This window comes from Leptinotarsa decemlineata, unplaced genomic scaffold, assembly GCF_025532065.1.
Source record: "Leptinotarsa decemlineata unplaced genomic scaffold, Ldec_3_MD MMD2_P_RNA_scaffold_11, whole genome shotgun sequence".
Lineage (NCBI taxonomy): Eukaryota > Metazoa > Arthropoda > Insecta > Coleoptera > Chrysomelidae > Leptinotarsa > Leptinotarsa decemlineata.
In genome coordinates, this window is record NW_027412525.1 from 6,022,967 (window position 1) to 6,044,700 (window position 21,734).

At 33.3% G+C, this 21,734-nt stretch overlaps 1 protein-coding gene across 5 annotated transcripts in view; it reads left to right on the plus strand.

The window, feature by feature from the left end:
• Nucleotides 1-21,520, plus strand: part of LOC111507540 (uncharacterized) — a 209,820-nt gene extending 188,300 nt beyond the window's left edge. For 4 of the 5 annotated variants that reach the window (XM_074170429.1, XM_074170435.1, XM_074170405.1 and 1 more), the window contains exons 12-14: nt 12,948-13,134; nt 14,264-14,451; nt 20,952-21,520. In XM_074170429.1, coding sequence (XP_074026530.1) covers nt 12,948-13,134; nt 14,264-14,451; nt 20,952-21,140 — 564 coding nt within the window. In that variant the 3' untranslated portion in view covers nt 21,141-21,520. The remainder of the gene's footprint in view (nt 1-12,947; nt 13,135-14,263; nt 14,452-20,951) is intronic. The other variant, XM_074170412.1, reaches the window with a different exon arrangement.
• Nucleotides 21,521-21,734: the final 214 nt, after the last annotated feature.

A 21,734-nucleotide genomic window follows, 5' to 3' on the forward strand; every position in this document is an offset into this window, starting at 1 on the left:
CCGATACTTGATGAAAATCCACATTAAAACTCATTAATACAGTTTATTGTATGATTTTCACTATAAAGGGTTTTACAAAACTCGCGACACGTGTTTCGCTATACAATAACTTTCTCAAGCGTTAATAATGAGTTACTTCTAAATAACAACTATTTTATATCATAACATAGTATCTACTTGTTTGCCTACTTTCTAATGAATGAATCTACCTGAAAAGGTCAGATAGACGAATTTCAATAAAAAACTAAACATGATAAAACAAATAGTCGTCAACAATGATAATGATATCAGTCTAATACACCCTCTATTATCTCTAAGTTTACCCAATTCGAAGGGATGAGGTTGAAAGTTATAGAAACTTAACCTACCTAGACCAACCCACTACGAATATTTCAATTTTCTGCACAACAAAGGTGTAAATTTTGATTTCAAAACCAACAAAATTTCAGGCTTGCCCATTGAGAATGAAAAAGATTAAAGTTCAGTTTCAGAAAAATCGGGAGTGTATAAATTATCATGTGGGTCATGTGTGTTGTTTCATATAGGTCACACTGAAAGAACGTTGAAAGCCCGCATAAAGGCCCCCACAGAAGTAGTTCCCAGAATGGAAAAATGAACTCCACATAGGTATACCACTCATTTAATCTCAGAGAGACGTGAGTTCAATCATGAATTCAACCCCCTCCATTCCCAGAAGAAAGGCTTAAAACGTAACCTGTTGGAGAGTATGGAAATAAACAAATTCAAAAACTCCCATTATCTTATGAACGATCAAACTGAACCGAATAATTCGCCATTATGGAATCTGTTTTTTCCAGGTAAGAAAAGTTGAGTATGATTACAGTATTTTCGGAAATTTAATTTATTCATATAGTTAATGAATTCATACCTGACCTTCAATGTAGATTTATTGATTAGAAATTAGGTTAGAGTATGAAATAGTTGTAATTTAGAAGTTACTTACTATTAATGCTTGAGAAAGCTATTGTATAGCGAAACACGTGTCGCGGTTTTTGTAAATCTTTTTATAGTGAAAATCATACAATAGACTGCATTAATGAGTTTTTTACGGAAATTCATGTTTATTTGTATAAAGTGTAATAAGAAATTGGTGGGTAAACTCCTTTTTTATTAAAATGTTTTGTATTCCCGAAATTACTCTCACGTCAAATGATGAATGTAGTGAATACACAGCTGTTCAGAAATTAAATTTGCCAATTTATCTTGGTACCACTCAAAATGTGCGTGGGAACATGCTTATTTCTGAAATTTGAATTGTGAGTTGAATGTTAGCCAACAAGTGTCACATTTGAAAAAATATTGTCCACTTCCATAACACTCCTATAGGGATTCCTCTCCCTGGTTCCCTCTCTATGTGACTTATCAAAACCCACAAGTAACTTAACCATCGTAAATATATTAGATACATTCCTATTTTCTAAAACAAAAATATCTCATCTCTGCCATCATCGAAAGTGGTACTTTACTGGTTTATAAATTACACCGGATATTCTCTAAAATTAGATGAAACACCCACCAGGTGTAGGCTCAGTTCTTGTTTTCGCATTGGAAATATCTTGTTGAACATCATCATTCAGACAGAAAAAATAATTCTCTTCCCGTGAATCATTTTCGTCATTTGAAACGATTCTCTATAGTTAGTAACAAAGAAATATGTTTTTTTAATTTTACAAATCTGACGTGAATTAGTGATGTGGAATTTATTTTCATAATTTTCTGTGACCTCGAGAAGGTTTACTCCGAATATCGTACATGAAGGTACACTGCTTCTCACTCATTCCTTATTCATGATTTGAGTTCCAACAAAATTTCACAAGGAGGCAATGCCCCCGGAATAATTGATTGCAAAAACATATGACAATTTACAGCTGCAACTGCAACTTTTTAATCAATAAAAATAATATCTGGCCTTTAATTGATCATGAAATAATATCAGAGTTTGCTGTTGAAACATTATACCAATAACTTTTCACCATCTGGATGCCGGAGTGGAACAACGCCACTCACAAGAGATAAATTCAGTGAACTCCAACACATCTGGAAATCGAAACTCTCGGGATAGAATAGAATTGCTTCTGCAATTTTACTCTTTCAAAGTAGTAAAGTAGACTCGAAAAGAGCTGTATTAACTCCATGGGAAGCCGTGGAATTTTGAGGGTATATATAACGAAATGGTACTGGATGGAATCTGTATAGTAATCAGCAGTTCGGATTCCTTTCTCTGCATGGTCCACGACTGTAAAAAAGCGTGAGTTGGAGCATTTCGTTTTGAGGCAGCTGCCTAATTTTCAATGTTTTCACCGAATTAGAACCCGTTCAGCTGAAGACACAAACCAAAGTCGAAGAGATTACTTTACTCCTGCAGCTATTCAAGAATATACCGATTCATGAAGTTGTTTTCAACATAATTGAAGGTTTCGACTAATCAATGCATCTGACTTTTGTATTTCTCAAGTATTCCTCACCTTTAAGATGATACAAGTTAATAAGCCTTCCTTTGAATTCAGTTGAATCTGATTCAATGTCTATTTCTGTTTCTCCCAATTATCCATGACGGTATAACGAACGTGACAAACCCATTTATCAAATCACCAATCTCATCTCCGAATTTAAGTGAAGTAGGTGTATCAATTTGTTTAATTAATTAATGGGAAATAGTTCTAGTTCTCGAAATATATTTCATTTCACATAATATGCATACATTGCATACTTTGCTATATTTTTCCCTCATTAAATTCATGCCAAAACATATTAAAATGAATTTCACCAGTTCGGACTTCCATTGTCTAATCTATAAAATTATTTGAAATCCGTAAAACAACTAATTTGGGATTCAATCAAATAAATACCATAAATGAACATAATACAAGACAAGCAAAAAAACTACTAGTTAAATCATATCACTCGAAGTTTGGGAAGAAATCAATATTTCATTTAGGAGTTAAAATATATAATAATCTTCCAAAATTCAAATCGAAATTGAAAAAGTTTCTGTTTTCTTCCTCTTATTAAAATTCTGATCTCCATATTACATTTTTTTGTTTTTAATTACCATTATAATTTAAAAATTAATATATGTATGTGTGTATACATATATGTATATATGTGTTTGTATTTATGTGCTGTATATTTAACTGATATTTAATATTGAAATAATTTATTCAATCATTATTTTAAATTTTATCCCTGTTATTAATATTATTGTTTCTTGGGATTAATAAAGATTATTATTATTATATATTAGACAATGGAAATCCGAAATAGTGAAATTCATCATGAAACATTGTCAATCACCTTAAGATTAAAAATATTTGACCACGTTCAAGTTCGATGCTGCAATGTGTTCTCTAATACTACAATCCTCAAGCACTGCAATCTACGCTTGAATAACAATAACTGTAAGGGTTTGTGCGACAGGCAAACTGAGAAAGAGTGGAAAGTGGGTGCAAATAACGAGAACTCTGATCAGTCGCAAATATATAAAATAATAATCTCAATTATAACTAGCTTTTCTTAGTTATACCTGCACCCCTCCTTCGTAAGTGACCAGTATTGCATTCAAATTATGTGCGCAATAAATTAATTGATACATGAATTAACATTTGTATTTCCTAGGACTTACAGTATATTCTCTGAGCATTAGGCTTCACACATGATTCATTTCAGATTGTTTCAAGTGACATCAACTGTATTTCTGGTTTTATTTATCGAAAACCGTATGGACGCGTTGCTGAACTCGTGATGAGGTACATATGTGCTACTCCACTTTTGCTTGTCAAACAAACCAGTTGGAATTTATTGTTTGTTTATAGGATCAACCTCAAACACAAAATTACTTTTTGCTCGATCCAATACCACAATTATTGTTATTCGGGACTAATGTATCTGGTTGTTCTCTAATGTGCGTCATTGGAAGATACTATTTTTCTCCACCTCCAAATGAAACGTAAAAGCAAAGATCTGATTTTAATTTGATAATTATTTCTTTAGACGAAGTAGGTAATATGATATTGCCTTTTTTAATGGCTTCTTGACTATTTACTGAACAGCGATTCATGACTATCATACTGATTTATAGATCAAACTCCATCTTTTAATTTAACATTGATGAAGCTGTCACAATTGAGCGTTCATACTGCATGTCTTAAAATTTGTTTCACTCTAATGAAAGTTCTCTAGAGTGGAACCTTAACCGGAACGATTTCTTGAAGAATATCAATTACTTTTATCGTTCTAACACACAGAACATTTTCCTTAACAACTGTGCACGGACGAACACGTTCACGTCTCCAATTATTGAAGTAAAAAAAAAGTTCAACTTTTACTTCAAGGGAATAAAAGTAATCACTTTACATGTATTTATTTAAATGACATTATCAATCCGAATGACCTTTGAAAACATCCACCCAAATATATGCATATTCACAACTATGAATTTAACTCTTGAGATGTGTATAGGTACTAGCTTGCCTAAAGGCGAAACAAAAAAAATATTACGTCGAGTACAGCCAGAGCAGAAAGTAAGATTAATTTTATGTTATACCTATGTATTGTAGGAGTTGATTAGATTAGATAAATTGATGGATGTAGCCGTTATTACGTGGTATGAGATCATCCACTTTATTTGTAACTAATGTTACTGCAGTTTAGATTCGGAAATTTGTGGTTACATTTCAAAGAATGGTTTGAAAACTTCAAATCATTTTTACCTAGTCTAAAGGTCCTTTCATGTTCATCATACCGTTTTTAGAAATTTCAACCACACTGTTCCATATAAACACTATTGCACTCAAACTTATAAACACCAGATTTCTTCATCTTGTCCACTTCATCTTTTGCATTAAAAAAATTAGATAACCTGGCATGTTGTATAAATGCCACTTGCACATTGTTTTTTCTGAAAATACCCGCAATTGTCTCTTTTTTTTAGAGTTGTTGATTTCTCGTTGTTTCATATGGGGATATGTTAATCACTAAGAAAATTTAAGGCTTTGTTTTCTCACTGACTTCTGGATTGTATCTGCGTTGAAACCATTGTTACGTCATATCTGTACCTATAGTTGTTTTAATTTCCCTATCTAGACTGTAAACAAATAAAGGCAATGAGAATGATCTGTGCAACATTGAATTGTAAGCTGTATGTGTTATGGTCAGGTGTAAGAAATTAATCTGTTTCTCTATCTATGTTATTCATAAATGTTATAAACTGGTTCAACTGTCGTGTTGTACCTCTTAAACAAGCGACAGTATTGTCTACATATGTGTACCAAAAATAAATATGTTTTTTTCCCAGGTTGGAATTTATTATAGTGGTCTTCAAGCCGTTCATAAATATATCTGCTGAAAGTGGACTAAGGGGTGAGCCCATTAGAAAACCTGAATCATGTTTATAAAATTTGTTATAAGTAACTTTGATATAGGCATACATCGAAAGCTGTCGAAATTTCAAAAGAAGGGATATGGTCTACTTTGGCTTGATCTAATGTATCTAAAATGAGAGGCCTACATTCGTTGTACAGTATGTTGGAGAACATACTCTTCACAACGAATGAAACTAAAATTGAATTATGTGGCGTGGTTTGGTTACTTATTTTTTCCACTAAAGTCAGCGAATTTTTAACGCAGTGCCGTGGAACGAAATTGGTAATATTTTTGAACAACTTGTTAAGATGTATTCCTAGTCCTCTTACCGGTATGTTTACATACGAAACTACCGGTCTTATGGGGATGTCTTCTTTCTGTGTTTTTATTAGGCCATAAAGGTTAGGGCAAGAGGGGTTCATGTTGCTGATTTTTCGTTTCTCTAATTCAGTTAAAAAGAGTTTAGTATTATTAGAGAAACAAAAAATCACCAACATGCACCCCTTTTGTTTTCATCCGTCAAAAGCCGGACATTATGAACATTGCATACCTTTGTTTCAGAATATCAGAATAATGGCACTGCTGTACTCATAAATTATTAATGAGTGTATATGTACACAATACTCAAAAGTAATTTACAAACGCTCACGTGTCAGTCAAATATTCGATCCTAACATATAAGGAATTTGTTCAAAATTGTACGTCCAGTGAAAAGACTAGAGAACTACCATTTTCTTCTTCTCAGCAGAAAAATGAAAAATGTTCTTATTAAAGTGAGTCTTTATAATAAAAGTGAATCCATAATAACATTTAAAGACTCGCTTGAAGAAGAATGTTTGTCTCTTTTATACATTCCTCAAAGTTTGTCTTTTGTCTTGACATTTCATGTCATCTATCTGTGTCCTATGGAACTATTTATCATTTTTAATTTTAACGTGTTTGCAGTGTTGGTTGCGGGTGTTTGTTGTTTGAATTTTGGGATCACATCACTGAAACTCTAGGTTTCAATACTGTAATTAAAGAAAATATGATTGCCTTTTAGATCGAGTTTAGCATTTCGTCGGTATGTTTAATGATACAAATGCAGCATAGTTTTTATAAAGGTATATGGTTGTAATCGGGAGCCCAAACCCAACGCATTTATGATTCAACACCACTCGCCATAGGCCTTGCCAGTGGAGCTAGGCTGAACCACAAATACATTGCCGGACTCAAACCCCCCTTAATGGTCAAAAAAGTGAAGGCGATGATATCTCCCCTTACGAAGACGCCATCTATCGGATCTACAGAACTCAATCGTCGATTATTATCAAATATAAACGAGGCATTGAATGCCGGTGAGATTCATCCTTTGTATCTCACTGCAGCTCTCTCTACAAGGCAGACTAGTCGTTAACTACAGCCCAAATACAACACCAAACAGCGCTGTTATAACTCGTCATGGGTCTCGTCAGTGGTGCTAAGCTGACCCACAAAATGCATTGCTGATCTCAACTGTCCTTAGAGGATAGTTATGATTTAATTTCCGTATCTATTTATAAGAGCTATATAGCCTTCAAGCTTTTCATATATTTTTCAGCATTTAATCAGTAATCGAGAAAAAATATCGACAATTTCAATTAAATACTTGAAATAAAAATATATATCAAGCTGAGAATGTTCTAATCCCAGTTTTCGTAGACGTGAATATCGCTAAATTCATTTCTAGACTACAAATCAATTTAATCAATTTAAAGTGCCCAATGAAAGACATTATCGGAAATCCGTCTCACGTTTTATTATAACACCGCCTTTCTATTATAAAACCCCACTTTTGGATTTCTTATTCCAGTAGTCCTGAGCAAAGGCGAATCCAGGACGCCTGTACGAGGACGGGGGTTCTTCTTTCTAATGCCGTTAATGTATTTTCACCAAATTCTTCGAAATTTCACCCTGACTCCGAAAATGATAATTTGGGTATAAAATGATATAAGGTGAAATATTTTTTCTGTTATGGCTCATCGACAATCGATAGATTTGATTTTTGCACCACCATCAATCAACATTATACAAAGTTAAATCGATCACATATCTCGCGTCCAGAATTTTTCACGAAACCAGGGATTTTAGTATCTTGAACAAAATGAGTTGTTACTGTTTTATTTTAACTTATAACGAAGTTTCTTTCTCGCTTTTTTGCTGTCGGAGGGTGGGCGGTCGCACCATTCGCCCCTCGATGGAATTGGTTCAGAGCACCCTATAAATCTCGTATACACAATAATAAACAATGTGGTCACGTTCTTACAGCGAGAGAGGAGGGTGAGAATGCCATCTGTAACTTCTCCTGTGGTTACTTGTTTGAACTCCACCCCTTGGCACACGTTTTCCGAGAAAATGTAGTTATAAGCTGCGACTACACCAACATCCGTCTCCTCCTTCTAAACCTAGAATCCCGTACGAAGTGCGATTCTGAATTAGTCACTCGAAATCCACCGGGAATCTAGCAGATATCGGGGTATCCGTGAAACGGAGACAGGCATTTGTTTTATAAGTGTCGGGGGTCGAGAACCGCGAAGACTTTTGTTGGCCCAGTGTGGCTCGTTCTTCCGTTGTTTCTTTTTTGGTTTCGCGTGCGCAATCAGGTATTCTCGTAATTCGAAATGTCTTTGTGGATAAGTTACATAAGGTCCGGACACAAGCAGTCTTCGTTGACTAAGAGAAGGCAACGAAAAGCTTCTCCCTCAGTAAGATTTGTTCCTTTGATTATTTGTAATGTATGATAGTATATCATTCAACGATAGATAAATATGGTCATTATTCGCGAGAATGACGTTTGTCGAGAATGTAATGACCATTTCACAAGAATAGAATATGATTTATATAAATTTGTTTGTGAAGTATATTCCTATTGAGATTAAAATCATTGAATTATGTGTACTCTAACACGTTACTTGATGAAAATTATTAACACTATCCATGAAAAACACGTTTTGCTACATGATAGCTTCATCAGTTACTGCTAGAGTATAGCTAAACACATCTTAAATAAAATTTATTGTGGAAATTCTGTCACTATTGTACGCTGTATAGATATGCCTGAAGAAGCTATTGTATAGCGAAACACGTGTTTTGTTTTGTAAAAATGTTTAGTGTATGAAGGCTATTTTTCGGGTTTTCTGGCCGTGGTCCGCAGGTTTTTATGCCTGACGTTTCGTCTACTGCTGGTGCTCTGGTTCTTGTTACTGTTGTATCCACAACTACTATTTCCGTACTAGGCCCTCTATTCATATCGTTCGTAACATTTTTGAAAATTCGTATCATGAAAAATTTACTTTATAAACCACAAAATTGACATATTTCATTCCTGCCCATTAATTGAGCCAAATGAACTCTACCTCCGTTTTCCAGACCGTTTGAGGAAATGCAAGTAGAGTGAAAATAAAAAAAAATTACTGAAAACTAAATTTCTACTCCTACAACATTGTGATATGTTGTTCTTCATTATCAATTCAAGAAGAAAACGTCCAAGTTTTATAGGGCGTCTAATGGGGCGTAAAGGCTTGGAAATATTTTGAAAATATTCACTCACCTATCAGTACACCTGAGTTTGAGATATATTATTCCTCTTTATGTCTTGATCAATTGAACAAAAAAAAAGCATTAGTTCGAAAATTGAATTTGTATACCAACAAGATTGAGATATTTCTTTACTGATGATTGATTCAACAAAATTGATTTTGTACACTTCTGAAATTGAAATAATATGTTACTACAGATACTCGATTCTATACATTCAACCTCACGTTCAACGTATTATTAGAGTGTTGGGGTGCAAAAAAATCGTCTATTATAAACAATTTTACAATCTAAACGGTTCAATGTACTCAGATGTGGCTTTTATTTTTCACTTTCGTTACTGGAACGAGTCTGACAAAGTTTAAAAAATTCCGTATTACGTGAAATGGCCCAGTCAATCAGTCTGGAAAGCTGGGTCGTTATGTATATCTCACTGAATTGACCTCCAGAAATAATATATCCAATTTTTATATGTGTACAAAATCACTTTTCAACCTCTCCAGGGATATAAGAACATACGATGATTCAATTTTTTGTCCTCTACATTTAAGAAAAAATATAGTATATGAAAAGAAATGGAAGTTTGACATTGAAATTGAAAGTCAAGGGATTGAATTCACAAGTCTTTCAGCTTTTCCGTTTTCTACATAATTTTAGCGAGAGAATGCTGTTGGACTGAGATCGATATCTTTTTTGGATGAATAGATATTCCTTTTTGGTTTTTTTTATTCAATCTTTAGTGCGGTGGTATTATCTATGCTAGAGAAGCTAGTTGTGGAGATTAATTTTTTTGTTGGTTCGAAGCGAAATTGGCTGTAAATATTTCAGATAAATATTTTTCTGCCCCTTCTCCTAGTGTCCAAGCCCGTATTCTCTAGCAGAATCTCTAGTGACTGGTTTTTTATGCATAGTTGATTTGTGAGAAACATCCGAAAATCATCCAAATTCTTTCTTGCCGAGTGGAGATCAAAACCTTCTATACAAGGGTTCTGAGTCGGCGAATATATAGTAACCATTTTTTATGATATCAGGTTGATAAGTTGATAAATAATAGGCTATGTTTCGCTATACAATAGCTCCGTTAGACGTGTTCATTCTTGCGTGAGTATGAACATGCCTGATGACGCTATTGTATAGCGAAACACGGTTTTGTCAACTCACAATGAAGTGTTACTTGATTGCATTAATCATGATATGAATGTCCCAATTTTTGTTCTGTGTGTTCGTGATGATAAAAAACTTCTGAATTATCGATCCATAAATCTATGATTTCTACAGCTTTGAGCTTTGCACAAAGAGAAGTGTCTTTAGATCAAAAGTACCAGAAAAATGAATATAAATCAAATCGACTTCATGATCTATCTTCATTGCAAACCACCGCATATCATCACGTTTTCAGGTTGAGTAACTGGTTGAGTAACACCTTTTGGCATATAATTTCAATTTTTCCTTAAAATAGAACTTCAGTTATTTTTTGTCTGACTCATTTGTACTTCTGGCTTGATAGAGTAGTATGATATTTTGATCTAAAATTTCGCCCTGCAACCAGTTGAAATATTCATGTAAATATTTTGGATATAAAAACTACTTAATGTGAATCAATTAATATCATTCCAGATTTAAGTTTCAACAGTATCTCATTTTTACAACCACCTAATTATCTGAACTGATTCGAAAAACCCAATAAATTGTCGAGGAAGAATGTGTTGAGGTTGAGCCAAACTATTTGAAAAATATACTTGTTGAAATAAGTGAATCATCGCCTTTGGAAAAATAGCTTGTCATTGACTCTACAAAAGACGATTCTACTTTTGAATATTTGTAAATATACAAAACGAATTGATTCTGTTATTATATGTAGAGATAAATGAAGTTTTTTACTGGTGGTGAAACTAGTTTGAAACTATACTCGGCTCAAAGAAGCCGATTGATTATTTACATTTTGAAATCTCTTTCAATAATAGAATAAGAAACTAATAGTAATGTTTGTCAATATGTCTTATTATAGGAACTGCCAAATCATATTATTTTTCGACAATTAAAACATGGAATCGTTTAAAATTGAAATTGATCAAAATCTACTGTTACAAACTTAACATAGCTTGAAAATTTACACTTTACCGTATCGAGATTAACAACTTTCTGGTATACATTTTCCTGAATTTTTCATTTAGAATGCTTCAGAAGACACATTATTGGAGAAATTCGGTATTTTTAGGATATTTTCCGGAATATTGAGGAAGAAGGGAAAGTACGGATCCGAAGGGAAAAATAAAAGCAAGTGCAAGTAAATTGAAAGGGACATATTTTCCAGGAAGAATTCTTTTTTGTTAAAAAAGTATTTTTTTACCTGTTTTTATACATAAAATTTAACAAATGAAAAAGTTCGTATTCTGAAAATATGTGAATAATTGGTCAATTTAGATTATATATCAAGTGTACAGAGCATCACTTTTCTGCGGCGAACACACGAAAAACATAGAACTGTTTAAATAATAAACACATCAATGGAATTGGAAAATGGAATTAGAATTGACTCCTTTAAAACAAAGTGGTTAGAAGAGTAGGTAGGTCCATTTACAAAATGATATTTAATCTGCGAGAAAGATATTTCAAAAATAAAATCTAATAACGCTTATCTTATAAATTGTGCGAAATGTCATCCATTTTGCTCTAAACAGTAATACATTCTGTTTTCGGACCCCCCTCTACCATTACGGAAAACTTCATTAGGAATTGACTGTCATGCTGCTGTAATTAGTCTTTTAAGTTATTCAATATCATAAGATTGTGTTTTATGAATAACGGATTCAAGATGACCCCAGAAAAAGAAATCTAAGGATGCCAAATCCGGTGGTCTCGGAGGCCATTCAACTGCTCCCCTACTGCCAATCCATCTATCGGGAAATCTCTCGTTTAACCACTGTCGGACGGAAAGAAAATTATGAGGTGGAAATGTGACAGATCCTTTGCAAAATTTCATTACCTTCTGCATCCATTTAAGTTTCTAGCTCGTGAGTTATAAAAGGATCGATAGCTTCTTTAAGTATTTCAAGTTACAGATTACCAGTCAAGTTTTATTTCAGAAATAATGGACCAATAATGGCATTTCTAAGAATACCAGCGTAGTTTTTCGTCACTCCAATAGCGACAATTTTGTCTAATAACAATGCCATTCAGAAAAAATGAACACTCATCGCCGAAACAGACGTTTAACAGAAGATTAGGGATGGTATTGACTCGACGAGACATTATTTCATAAAACTCTATTCTTCTATCATAATCATCCTCGTGGGAGCTCATGAAGAATCTACATTTTTAAGGATGAAATTTATGCATTTTCAATGCTTTTCTTATCTAGACAAGCACATACCGGTGACTTAAATCACAATTTGGATGCCCTTCAAAAAGACATGCAGCACTTCAACTTCCCCATAAATTACAATCAATTCTGTCTTGAGGAATGTTGACCATTTTTACACTTTTATTCCTCGTTAAAGAAATCACTAAATAGCCCAACAGGTACAACTGTAAGCACAATACTGTCGCAACTAAGTACTCTTTTGGCTAATTACCGAGATGATTTTATTCGTTGTTTCACCCATTCTTCATTTACCTAAATAATGAAAGAAAGCATTTAAAAACTCAATTAAATATTTATAATGTAGGACATTATTAACAAAAAAGTATTAAAATACCAGAGCAATTCCAAAAATGTATTAATATAGGGGGTATTCCATTTAAAAAAATAAAGTTGCTAGGACTTTTTGATGGAAGTGGCAACGCTGCAATGCTGAAAATATTTTAGATCGATAGAACATGTAAGGGAATGTGAGAGGTGAAATTTTCAGAAAAATCATGCTTTGCGTTTTCCAGAAACGTCTAACCTACCATCGACCGTGAGTCACGCTGTATATATATTCATATTTGTATTATGTGAAGATTCTTGATTTATAGAAAGTTAAGAAATTGAATGTGTTTTTTTTTTTCAATATTTTTCTTTGTTTCAGCAGGTACGAAATGAAGCAGAAAATGCAGAATCTCCAAGACCATTATCGGATACTAGCGAGATGAGTTTAGAAGTTGGAACATTGAATAGAAAGAGGAAACCAGTCAGCGATAAACAAAGACCTCTCACCAGATATCTGCCCATCAGAGGATCAGATCTCGATCTGCGACAGCACATCGAATCAGCAGGTAAAAGTTAGATCAACTTCTGAACCTACAATCTATTATTCTTTATGTGCACCACATCAGTAACATTTACATCACTTCTATTTTGTAATTAACGATAAAACTGTTAATATTCTGATAAAAGCTCTTATGTTCTGATAAAAATTGTTCCTTTTTTTTAAAAAGCTACAATATCAGTCAGAAGACTGAAACCTCAGACCCAGTAGGCATCAATCGCTTTTCCTGTTGGAATAGCTTCTTTACAAGCAATCTCAGAAGTCTTGAAGGAGTTAAGGAAAAGTGCCTAATATGTCATCTCTCTAAGAGATGAGGTAACCCTCAAAAGTCAAAATTAAAGCTAAGTATTAAGGAGGTCTTCATATTGTGGCTACTAACACGGTATGATAATCTACTTATATTTTACGAGGAGTTCTGTAAAGTATAATCTCAAACAACATAAATCTATGACAAGAGGTTATTCTTATTAGAGCACTTCAATAACACTTTTTTTGAAGTATTAGTTTTCATCAATTGATTATTTTTAAGGAACAATTTAGTCTTCACCTATTGCAGTCATTGCACCTAAATTCATACATTTCATTCGAATTTCGATAAAAAAATTGAATATGAAAGATGTACACAGGTGATTTTTACTTCTGAAGTATTCTGATTTTTTACTTTCTCCGTATTTATTTTGAATACACAGAATTTGAAACATAATAATGATTCAGACTATTCAGTTTGATTTGAAAAAAGATCCCAGTGATAAAAAGAATGAATTGATCGCCCAATAGTATTTTAAGGCAGAATGCCTTATTAATATATTTTTATTAATATAATTGTAACTTGGTCTGATTTGTATAGCTTCTTCAGGTATTTATTTAAATCAGTATTTTTTTTCAAATTATTAATTGAGGTTCAGTATATAAACAGTGTTTAGCTTTTTCAGTAGGATCCGTATAAAAAAACCGTAGTGCATTGAATCATTAGAATATTCCAGATATAATATATCGAATCATTTCAGAATTATATAAGTGTGATGAAGTTGGTTTTGAAATAAAATATCATAGAGAATATGAAAAAAAAATGAAAATTATTTATGACAGAAGGTTATATATTTCCATTCTTATCTGAATGTTCAATTATCTTGCAGGACATCAAGTAGTATTATGTCCCCATGTCATCATAAACTCCAGCACTTGCAGAGGTTTTCTTCACAAAAAAGGCTCAAAACTGAATGGCTGGTCAAGACGGTGGTTTGTATTTGACAGAAACAAGCACACTTTTTCATATTATTCGGACAAAAGCGAGAAGAAACCTCGAGGAGGAGCGTATTTCCAGGTAAATGAAAAATGTCTTAATTTAAGGTATAGGAGACAGGAATAATTTGTATATATATATATATATATATATATATATATATGTACAGTGTCACCGATAAAGTCCGCATCAAATGGGAAACTTTTTTATTTATCGTTTTATGTGAAATTTGATTCTGGCAGTAGATTTTGCTTAAGAAATGATGTCAAATGGCGTCTACAAAATAGGTCACGTGATTTCCTTAACCTGTCAAAAATTGACATTTCAAAAAAGAAACATCGAAAAATGACATTATTCTTCAAAATATCCAAAAATATTAAAGGATAAAAACATTTTCTTTTGTAATTTTATACCCACACACCAAGTTTCAAACCCATAATAAGTATTTTATATTTTCACTATTTTTCCGCATTCCTGCTTTTTCTACTTATCAAAATTTAAGCACACCTGTACTAAATCATTTATTTTAACTAAACTCGTCACCGAATTTCTTTTTTTTGTAATATAATAATATTTTAAGAGCCTCTTTGATGTTAAAAACAAATTTTGAAAAATAAAAGTTGTCAAACTTGATGCAAAGTTCATCTAGTTTCAACGGGGCTTTCCAAACTATACAGTACTTGAGTTTTTTAATGAGCAAATGGCCTCACAATATGAATTAGAACAAAACGGAACATTAGGAAACAATATCTTAGAGTGTTTATTGTTTTTTTAACAAAAAATACAGTGGAATTTAATGTTAATTAAAAGGAACTGAAAATTAACACCTAATAGCAAAAATACACGAAAAAAAGACTCACGACATTAAATACACTACATTTCTGTATGTCTTCCATCGCGTTCTATGCAGATAATTGTCCTTCTTGATACATCTTTTATTGAGTTGCTGATACTCACAGGGTTTATGTTTAAAATAGAGTTTCTAATAACAGTTTCTAGGTGATTCACGTCACGAAAAGGTCTTTGTTTATAAACGATTTGTTTTAAGTAACCCCACAAGAAAAAATCTAGTGGGGTTAAATCTGGCGACCTAGGCGGCCATATTTGCTCCATATTTCGCCCAATAACTTTGCCTCTAAACATTTCTAATAGTTTCTCTTTGACTTGTCTTGAACTATGAATAGGAGCCCCGTCACATTGATACCACAGACCGTGTCTTATTTCAACCGATGTTTCTTTTTTTAAATGTCAATTTTGACAGGTCAAGGAAATCACGTGACCTATTTTGTAGACGCCATTTGACATCATTTCTTAAGCAAAATCTACTGCCAAAATCAAATTTCACATAAAACGATAAATAAAAAAGTTTCCCATTTGATGCGGACTTTATCGGTGACACTGTATATGTCTATATATGTCTATATATACAGGGTGTAACTAAATAAGTGTAAAACATTTAAGGAGGTGATTCCTCATCGAAAAAAAGATAGGATCTTTCATATAAAGAAATTTCATTGGAGCATCCCTTGTTAAGATACTGCCCCTTAAAGGGGGTACATAAAATGTTACTTTTTGTCTTATTATTTGTTTACCATTTAAAAATGTATTTCCGAGAGCCTGTTTCATTCTAAACAAAAAATGTCTCTTGGGTTTTTTGCCCAAAATAAATCAGTTCACAGCAAAAAATTATTTTAGGAACAACTATCGAGATACATCGTCATAAATGCAAAAATACGAAACTAATCTATCTAGAAGATCGCTATTAGAGCGATAGTGACAATTAAATTGGTATGACGCTGTCAGTTTGTGAATTTTCGAAATTGAATTAATACCAATTGTGTGTTGTTGTTCTGTTCTTAATTTGTTACTTTAATAATTTACTTGTTATTAAAATGACATACACAAATGAGGAAATGGCTGATATGCATTACGTTTACAGTCTGTCGCAGGGAAATGGGTTAGAAGCTTCTAGAAGCAGCATCAACGGCAGCATCCTTCACATAGAATATTTGCTCGACTTCATCAACGATTACAAGAATATATGGTTCATTCGACAAAAGAACGCAGGATTGTGGTCGCCATCGAGAAGTACTTAATTTGATTAAAGAAACAACCTACTACCAGTATGACGGTATTTCGAATTTTAAAGGAACAACTCTTATACCCTTACCATCTGCAACGAGTACAGGCACTATTACAGCGAGACTTTCCGAACCATCTTGAATTTTGCAATTGGATGCTGGAAATGATTAGAAGAAATTGTGACTTTTTGAAGACGATAGAATTCACAGACGAATGTAGTTTTTCTCGGAAAAGATTATTAATTTTCATAATTACCACATATGGGCTAATGAAACCCTCACGCTATTGTCGAAACTAACCATCAAGAATAGTTTTCTCTTAACGTGTGGCTCGGAGTTATTGGGGATGATTTAATTGGGCCTCATTTTCTACCTCCTCGATTAAATGGTGAGGAATACGTTCAATTTTCAAGAGAAGTGCATCCAGTACTGCTGGAGGAAGTTCCTTTGGGCGTCAGAAGGGATATATTTTTTATGCATGATGGGACTCCCGCCCATTTTAGTCAAGTAGCACGTCAGCATTTAACTGAAACATATGCAAATCAGTGGATGGGCCGAAGAGGACTACATAACTGGCCCGCTCGATCCCCGGATCTCAATCCTCTCGATTTATCTATTTGAGGCCATTTACAGCATTTGGTTTATCGTACTTCTGTTCGCGATGTAAAGGACTTAAGAAACCGCATCATCGATGCGTGCAGGGTAATCAGAGAGACTCCAGGAATATTTGACCTGACGTTTTGTACTATCAAAAAGACACTTGGCCATGGGTTTACCCCGTGGTTGTAAAAGGTGGAAAACGCAACCCTTAAAATTTATTTCCAATGTAACTTTTTGTCTTATTATTTGTTTACCATTTAAAAATTTATTTCTGATAGCCTGTTTCATTCTGAACAAAAAATTTCTCTTGGGTTTTTTGCCCAAAATAAACCAATTCACAACAAAAAATTATTTTACGAACAACTACACAGATACATCGTTATAAATGCGAACCGGATTTATTGTTATTTTGTAGTTAGTACCTGCATTAAACGGTTAAAGGGTAATAAACAAAACTAATTTATTAATAACAAAACACACAACATGTAGAAATCATAGTAAATGTTCAATATGTCTACCTTCAGACATTACGTCGGCGCATTGATCCACGTATTCGCTCAAATATATCAAATAGAGAAATCGAAAGGATTGAGATCCGGGGATCGAGCGGGCCAGTTATGTGGTCCTCCTCGACCTATCCACTGATTTGCATATGTTTCAGTTGAATGCTGACGTGCTACTTGACTAAAATGGGCGGGAGCTCCATCATGCATAAAAAACATATCCCTTCTTACGCCCAAAGGAACTTCCTCCAGCAGTACTGGATGAACTTCTCTTAAAAATTGAACGTATGCCTCACCATTCAATCGAGGAGGTAGAAAATGAGGCCCAATTGAATCATTCCCAATAACTCTTAGCCACACGTTAAGAAAAAACTGTTCTTGATGGTTAGTTTCGACTATAGCGTGAGGGTTTTCATCAGCCCATATGTGGTAATTATGAAAATTAATAATCTTGTCCCGAGAAAAACTACATTCGTCTGAGAATTCTATCGTTTTCAGAAAGTCACAATTTCTTCTAATCATTTCCAGAATCCAATTGCAAAATTCAAGACGGTTCGGAAAGTCTCGCTGTAACAGTGCCTGTACTCGTTGCAGATGGTAAGGGTATAAGAGTTGTTCCTTTAAAATTCGAAACACCTTCATATGATCAACATTTAGCTGGAAAGCAATATTTCTAGTACTGGTAGTAGGTTTTCTTCAATCAAATTAGGTACTGCTTCCTCAAGTTGTGGTGTTCGTATTTCTCGATGGCGACCACAATCCTGCGTTCTTTTGTCGAATGAACCATATTCTCGTCATCGTTGATGAAGTCGAGCAAATATTCTATGTGAAGGATGCTGCCGTTGAGGATACATTTCAGCATATCTTCTAGAAGCTTGTGACCCATTTCCCTGCTACAGACCGTAAACTTAATGCATATCAGCCATTTCCTCATTTGTGTATGTCATTTTAATAACAAGTAAATTATTAAAGTAACAAATTAAGAACAGAACAACAACACACAATTGGTATTAATTCAATTTCGAAAATTCACAAACTGACAGCGTCATACCAATTTAATTGTCACTATCGTTCTAATAGCAACCTACTAGATGGATTAGTTTCGTATATTCGCATTTATGATGATGTATCTCTGTAGTTGTTCGTAAAATAATGTTTTGCTGTGAACTGGTTTATTTTGGGCAAAAAACCCAAGATCAATTTTTTGTTTAGAATGAAACAGGTTATCGGAAATAAATTTTTAAATGGTAAACAAATAATCAGACACAAAATTACATTGGAAATAAATTTTAGGGGTTGCGTTTTCCACCCCTTACAACCATGGGGTAAACCAAATAAATTTCTGGCTAAGTGTCTTTTTGGTAGTACAAAACGTCAGGTTAATTTCAATATTGTAACTTTTTTAGTGCTTGTGAAAAAAACTGATATATAAATTTTATGTGCCCCCTTCAAGGGGCTGTATCTTAACAAGAGATGCTCCAATAACTTTCTTTATATGAAAGATCCTATCTTTTTTCGATGAGGTATCACCTCCTTAAATGTTTTACACTTATTCAGTTACATCCTGTATATATCATGTTCAAGAGGAAGATCAAACTCTCAAACTCAAACACGTGTCGAGGTTTTAAAATAACTGTTTGGTGTTGGGAAAAAACTCCAGTAATATTCAATGTTCATTTAATTGAAATTTGTTTCAGACTGATATGTACATACTAATAAGTACAGATTAGTGGTTCAGCCTAGTATCACTAGGCAAAACAGCTCTGTCTGGTGTTGAATCATAAATGTGTTGTGTATATGCTCTGGTTTTCAACTAGTTGTCTTGCAGTGAAAGCACCAGTGAAAGACAAAGGACGAATCTCAATGGCGGCTAATGTCGAAGCTTGGCTTTGCAAATAACCGCCTTGGGAAGCCTCGTTTATCTTTGATATCCGAGTATTGAGTTCTATGTGCATCCCACAGATTGCATCTTCGTAAGGAAAGATGACGTCGACCTTACATATTCAGACGTATCCTTTAAGAATACTTGAGTCTAGCAATGCATTTGTGGGCACTGATGTGCCCTAGGGAAAGTCTAAACATCCTACTGTTGTAAGAACCTCTTTGAGGAGCTCAATGTTTTGACAGTGAGTGTTTCATTAATATTCGAAACTTGCATGTATTTTCAGGACCCGTGACTATTTAAAAAAATATGAAATCTCAACACTAGAAGTGAAGACAAATTCCATGTTTCCCTTGCAAAATGTTTAGCAGCATATAAGCTCTCTAATAATATTGGCATCCAGGTTTTCAATAATTATTCAACGTCAATTTTCAAAACATTGGATATATCAGAATATTTTCTTTTGGTACACATTCTGATTGTTATCTATCAGAATTGTTGATTTTTTTCGACTCTTCCTCCTAATAGAAAGTCAACAACAATTACGTAATTCATGACCATATCAAATTGAAATATTTCACGAAGCATTTTGTTACTGAGAGTAGAAATCTTTATTCGCTTCATTATAAAGTTTTTCCAGTCTTCAAAAATAAAATTATGTAAAATGTAAAATATTATTGATATTGAGGAAGCTAAACTTACCTGGTTTCCATAATTACCTGTCTAATCACAGTCACCAGTAGATCAATTATTCCAACAATGTGTTAATATTATAATTATTCAATATATAATGTAAAAAAAATGTGAATATTGAATTCGATGAATGCACAAAACTGGCTTGAAGTTAGAATAATGACAAAAAACTATTGGATGTTATAAAGTGTCATCCACACGTTCACTGCCAATGTGTTTGAAATCTGTTTTTTCGTTAACCAGCTGTAGTTGCCCAAACGAAAATCCTCAGAAGTTGAAACTTGAGCGAGTTAGGGATTAACGAGGTTTTACCTTTTGATGTGCGGTTCCTAGCACGATTTCTATAAACTTTCACTTTACTTTACCTTTTTAGTTTTGTTTAGGTGACTTTACATAAGAGAGTCACACCTAGCGAAAAATCAACCATCAAAATTTCATATGTGATGTAATTGGCCTATACTTGATGAAAACCCATATCGTATTCATTTCACAGTTTATGAAACGTAAATTGTTAAATGAAAATCTCACAAAGTGTTACATGGATTCAAATTTTCAGTAAAGTCGAAACTTTGTGGTGCAAAATTTTCAATGCAAGCCAGCTCGGTTTTTTGCCAGTATTCATAATCATTTCATAACTCATCTCCGTCATTCAGGACCATAAAAAAGATCTCGGTCTCATGGACCACTTGATATTATGGGACAATTTCTATTTCGGTTTTCTTATGCTTTCGATTCCTTATGTCACTAAAACATATTTTCTTAACTTATTATTGATTGTTTTTGAGTTCAAGTAACACAACTAAAAAATTATTTCACTTCTAGGCCATTGAGGAAGTTTACTTGGACCACTTGAACAGCATGAAATCCCCTAATCCACAGCTATCTTTTATAGTAAAGACTCACGAGCGATTTTATTACTTGATGGCACCTTCTCCAGAGGCTATGCGAATATGGGTAGACGTGATATTCACTGGTGCTGAAGGATATCGAGAATTTGAACATGGAACTTGATGTATTTTCTTCTGATTATGGTCGAAAAAGTTTCAAATTCTGCATACTTTTATGTACAGATTGTCAATCGATTTGCAGATCTAATTAGAATTATTTTTATAATGGATTATAGTTTTTATAATAATTTTGTAAATAAACAGGAAGGAATTGTTGATGTATTGTGATAGGTACGAAAAAGTTTACTGAATTGATTTATAACTGTTTTTTTTTAAGGTTACCAAATGAAATATTTTGTGAGGTAATTTCACTAAAGATATATTTTTGAGAGAAATAAGTGCCTTTTAAAAAATCTGAATATTTAAAAAATTAAGACTGTGTACACCAAGAAATTGTTTATTAATAATTATTGTGTTTGACAAATTATAAAATCATAAAGTACACACTAATGTTTTATGAAGTCTTTGGTATCATTACCCACTCGGAAAAAGTCGGCTCGTTGTTGTGTTCTAAACAACTTATTCATTTCAATATTCATGGTACCTATAGTTACTCTTATCCATAAAAATGTTCGAGCGTCATATCATTTTTGTATTAGAAATTTGGAGGTAAGTAAAAAATAAAATAGATTAAGATTAGATAGTAAGGTCGACGACA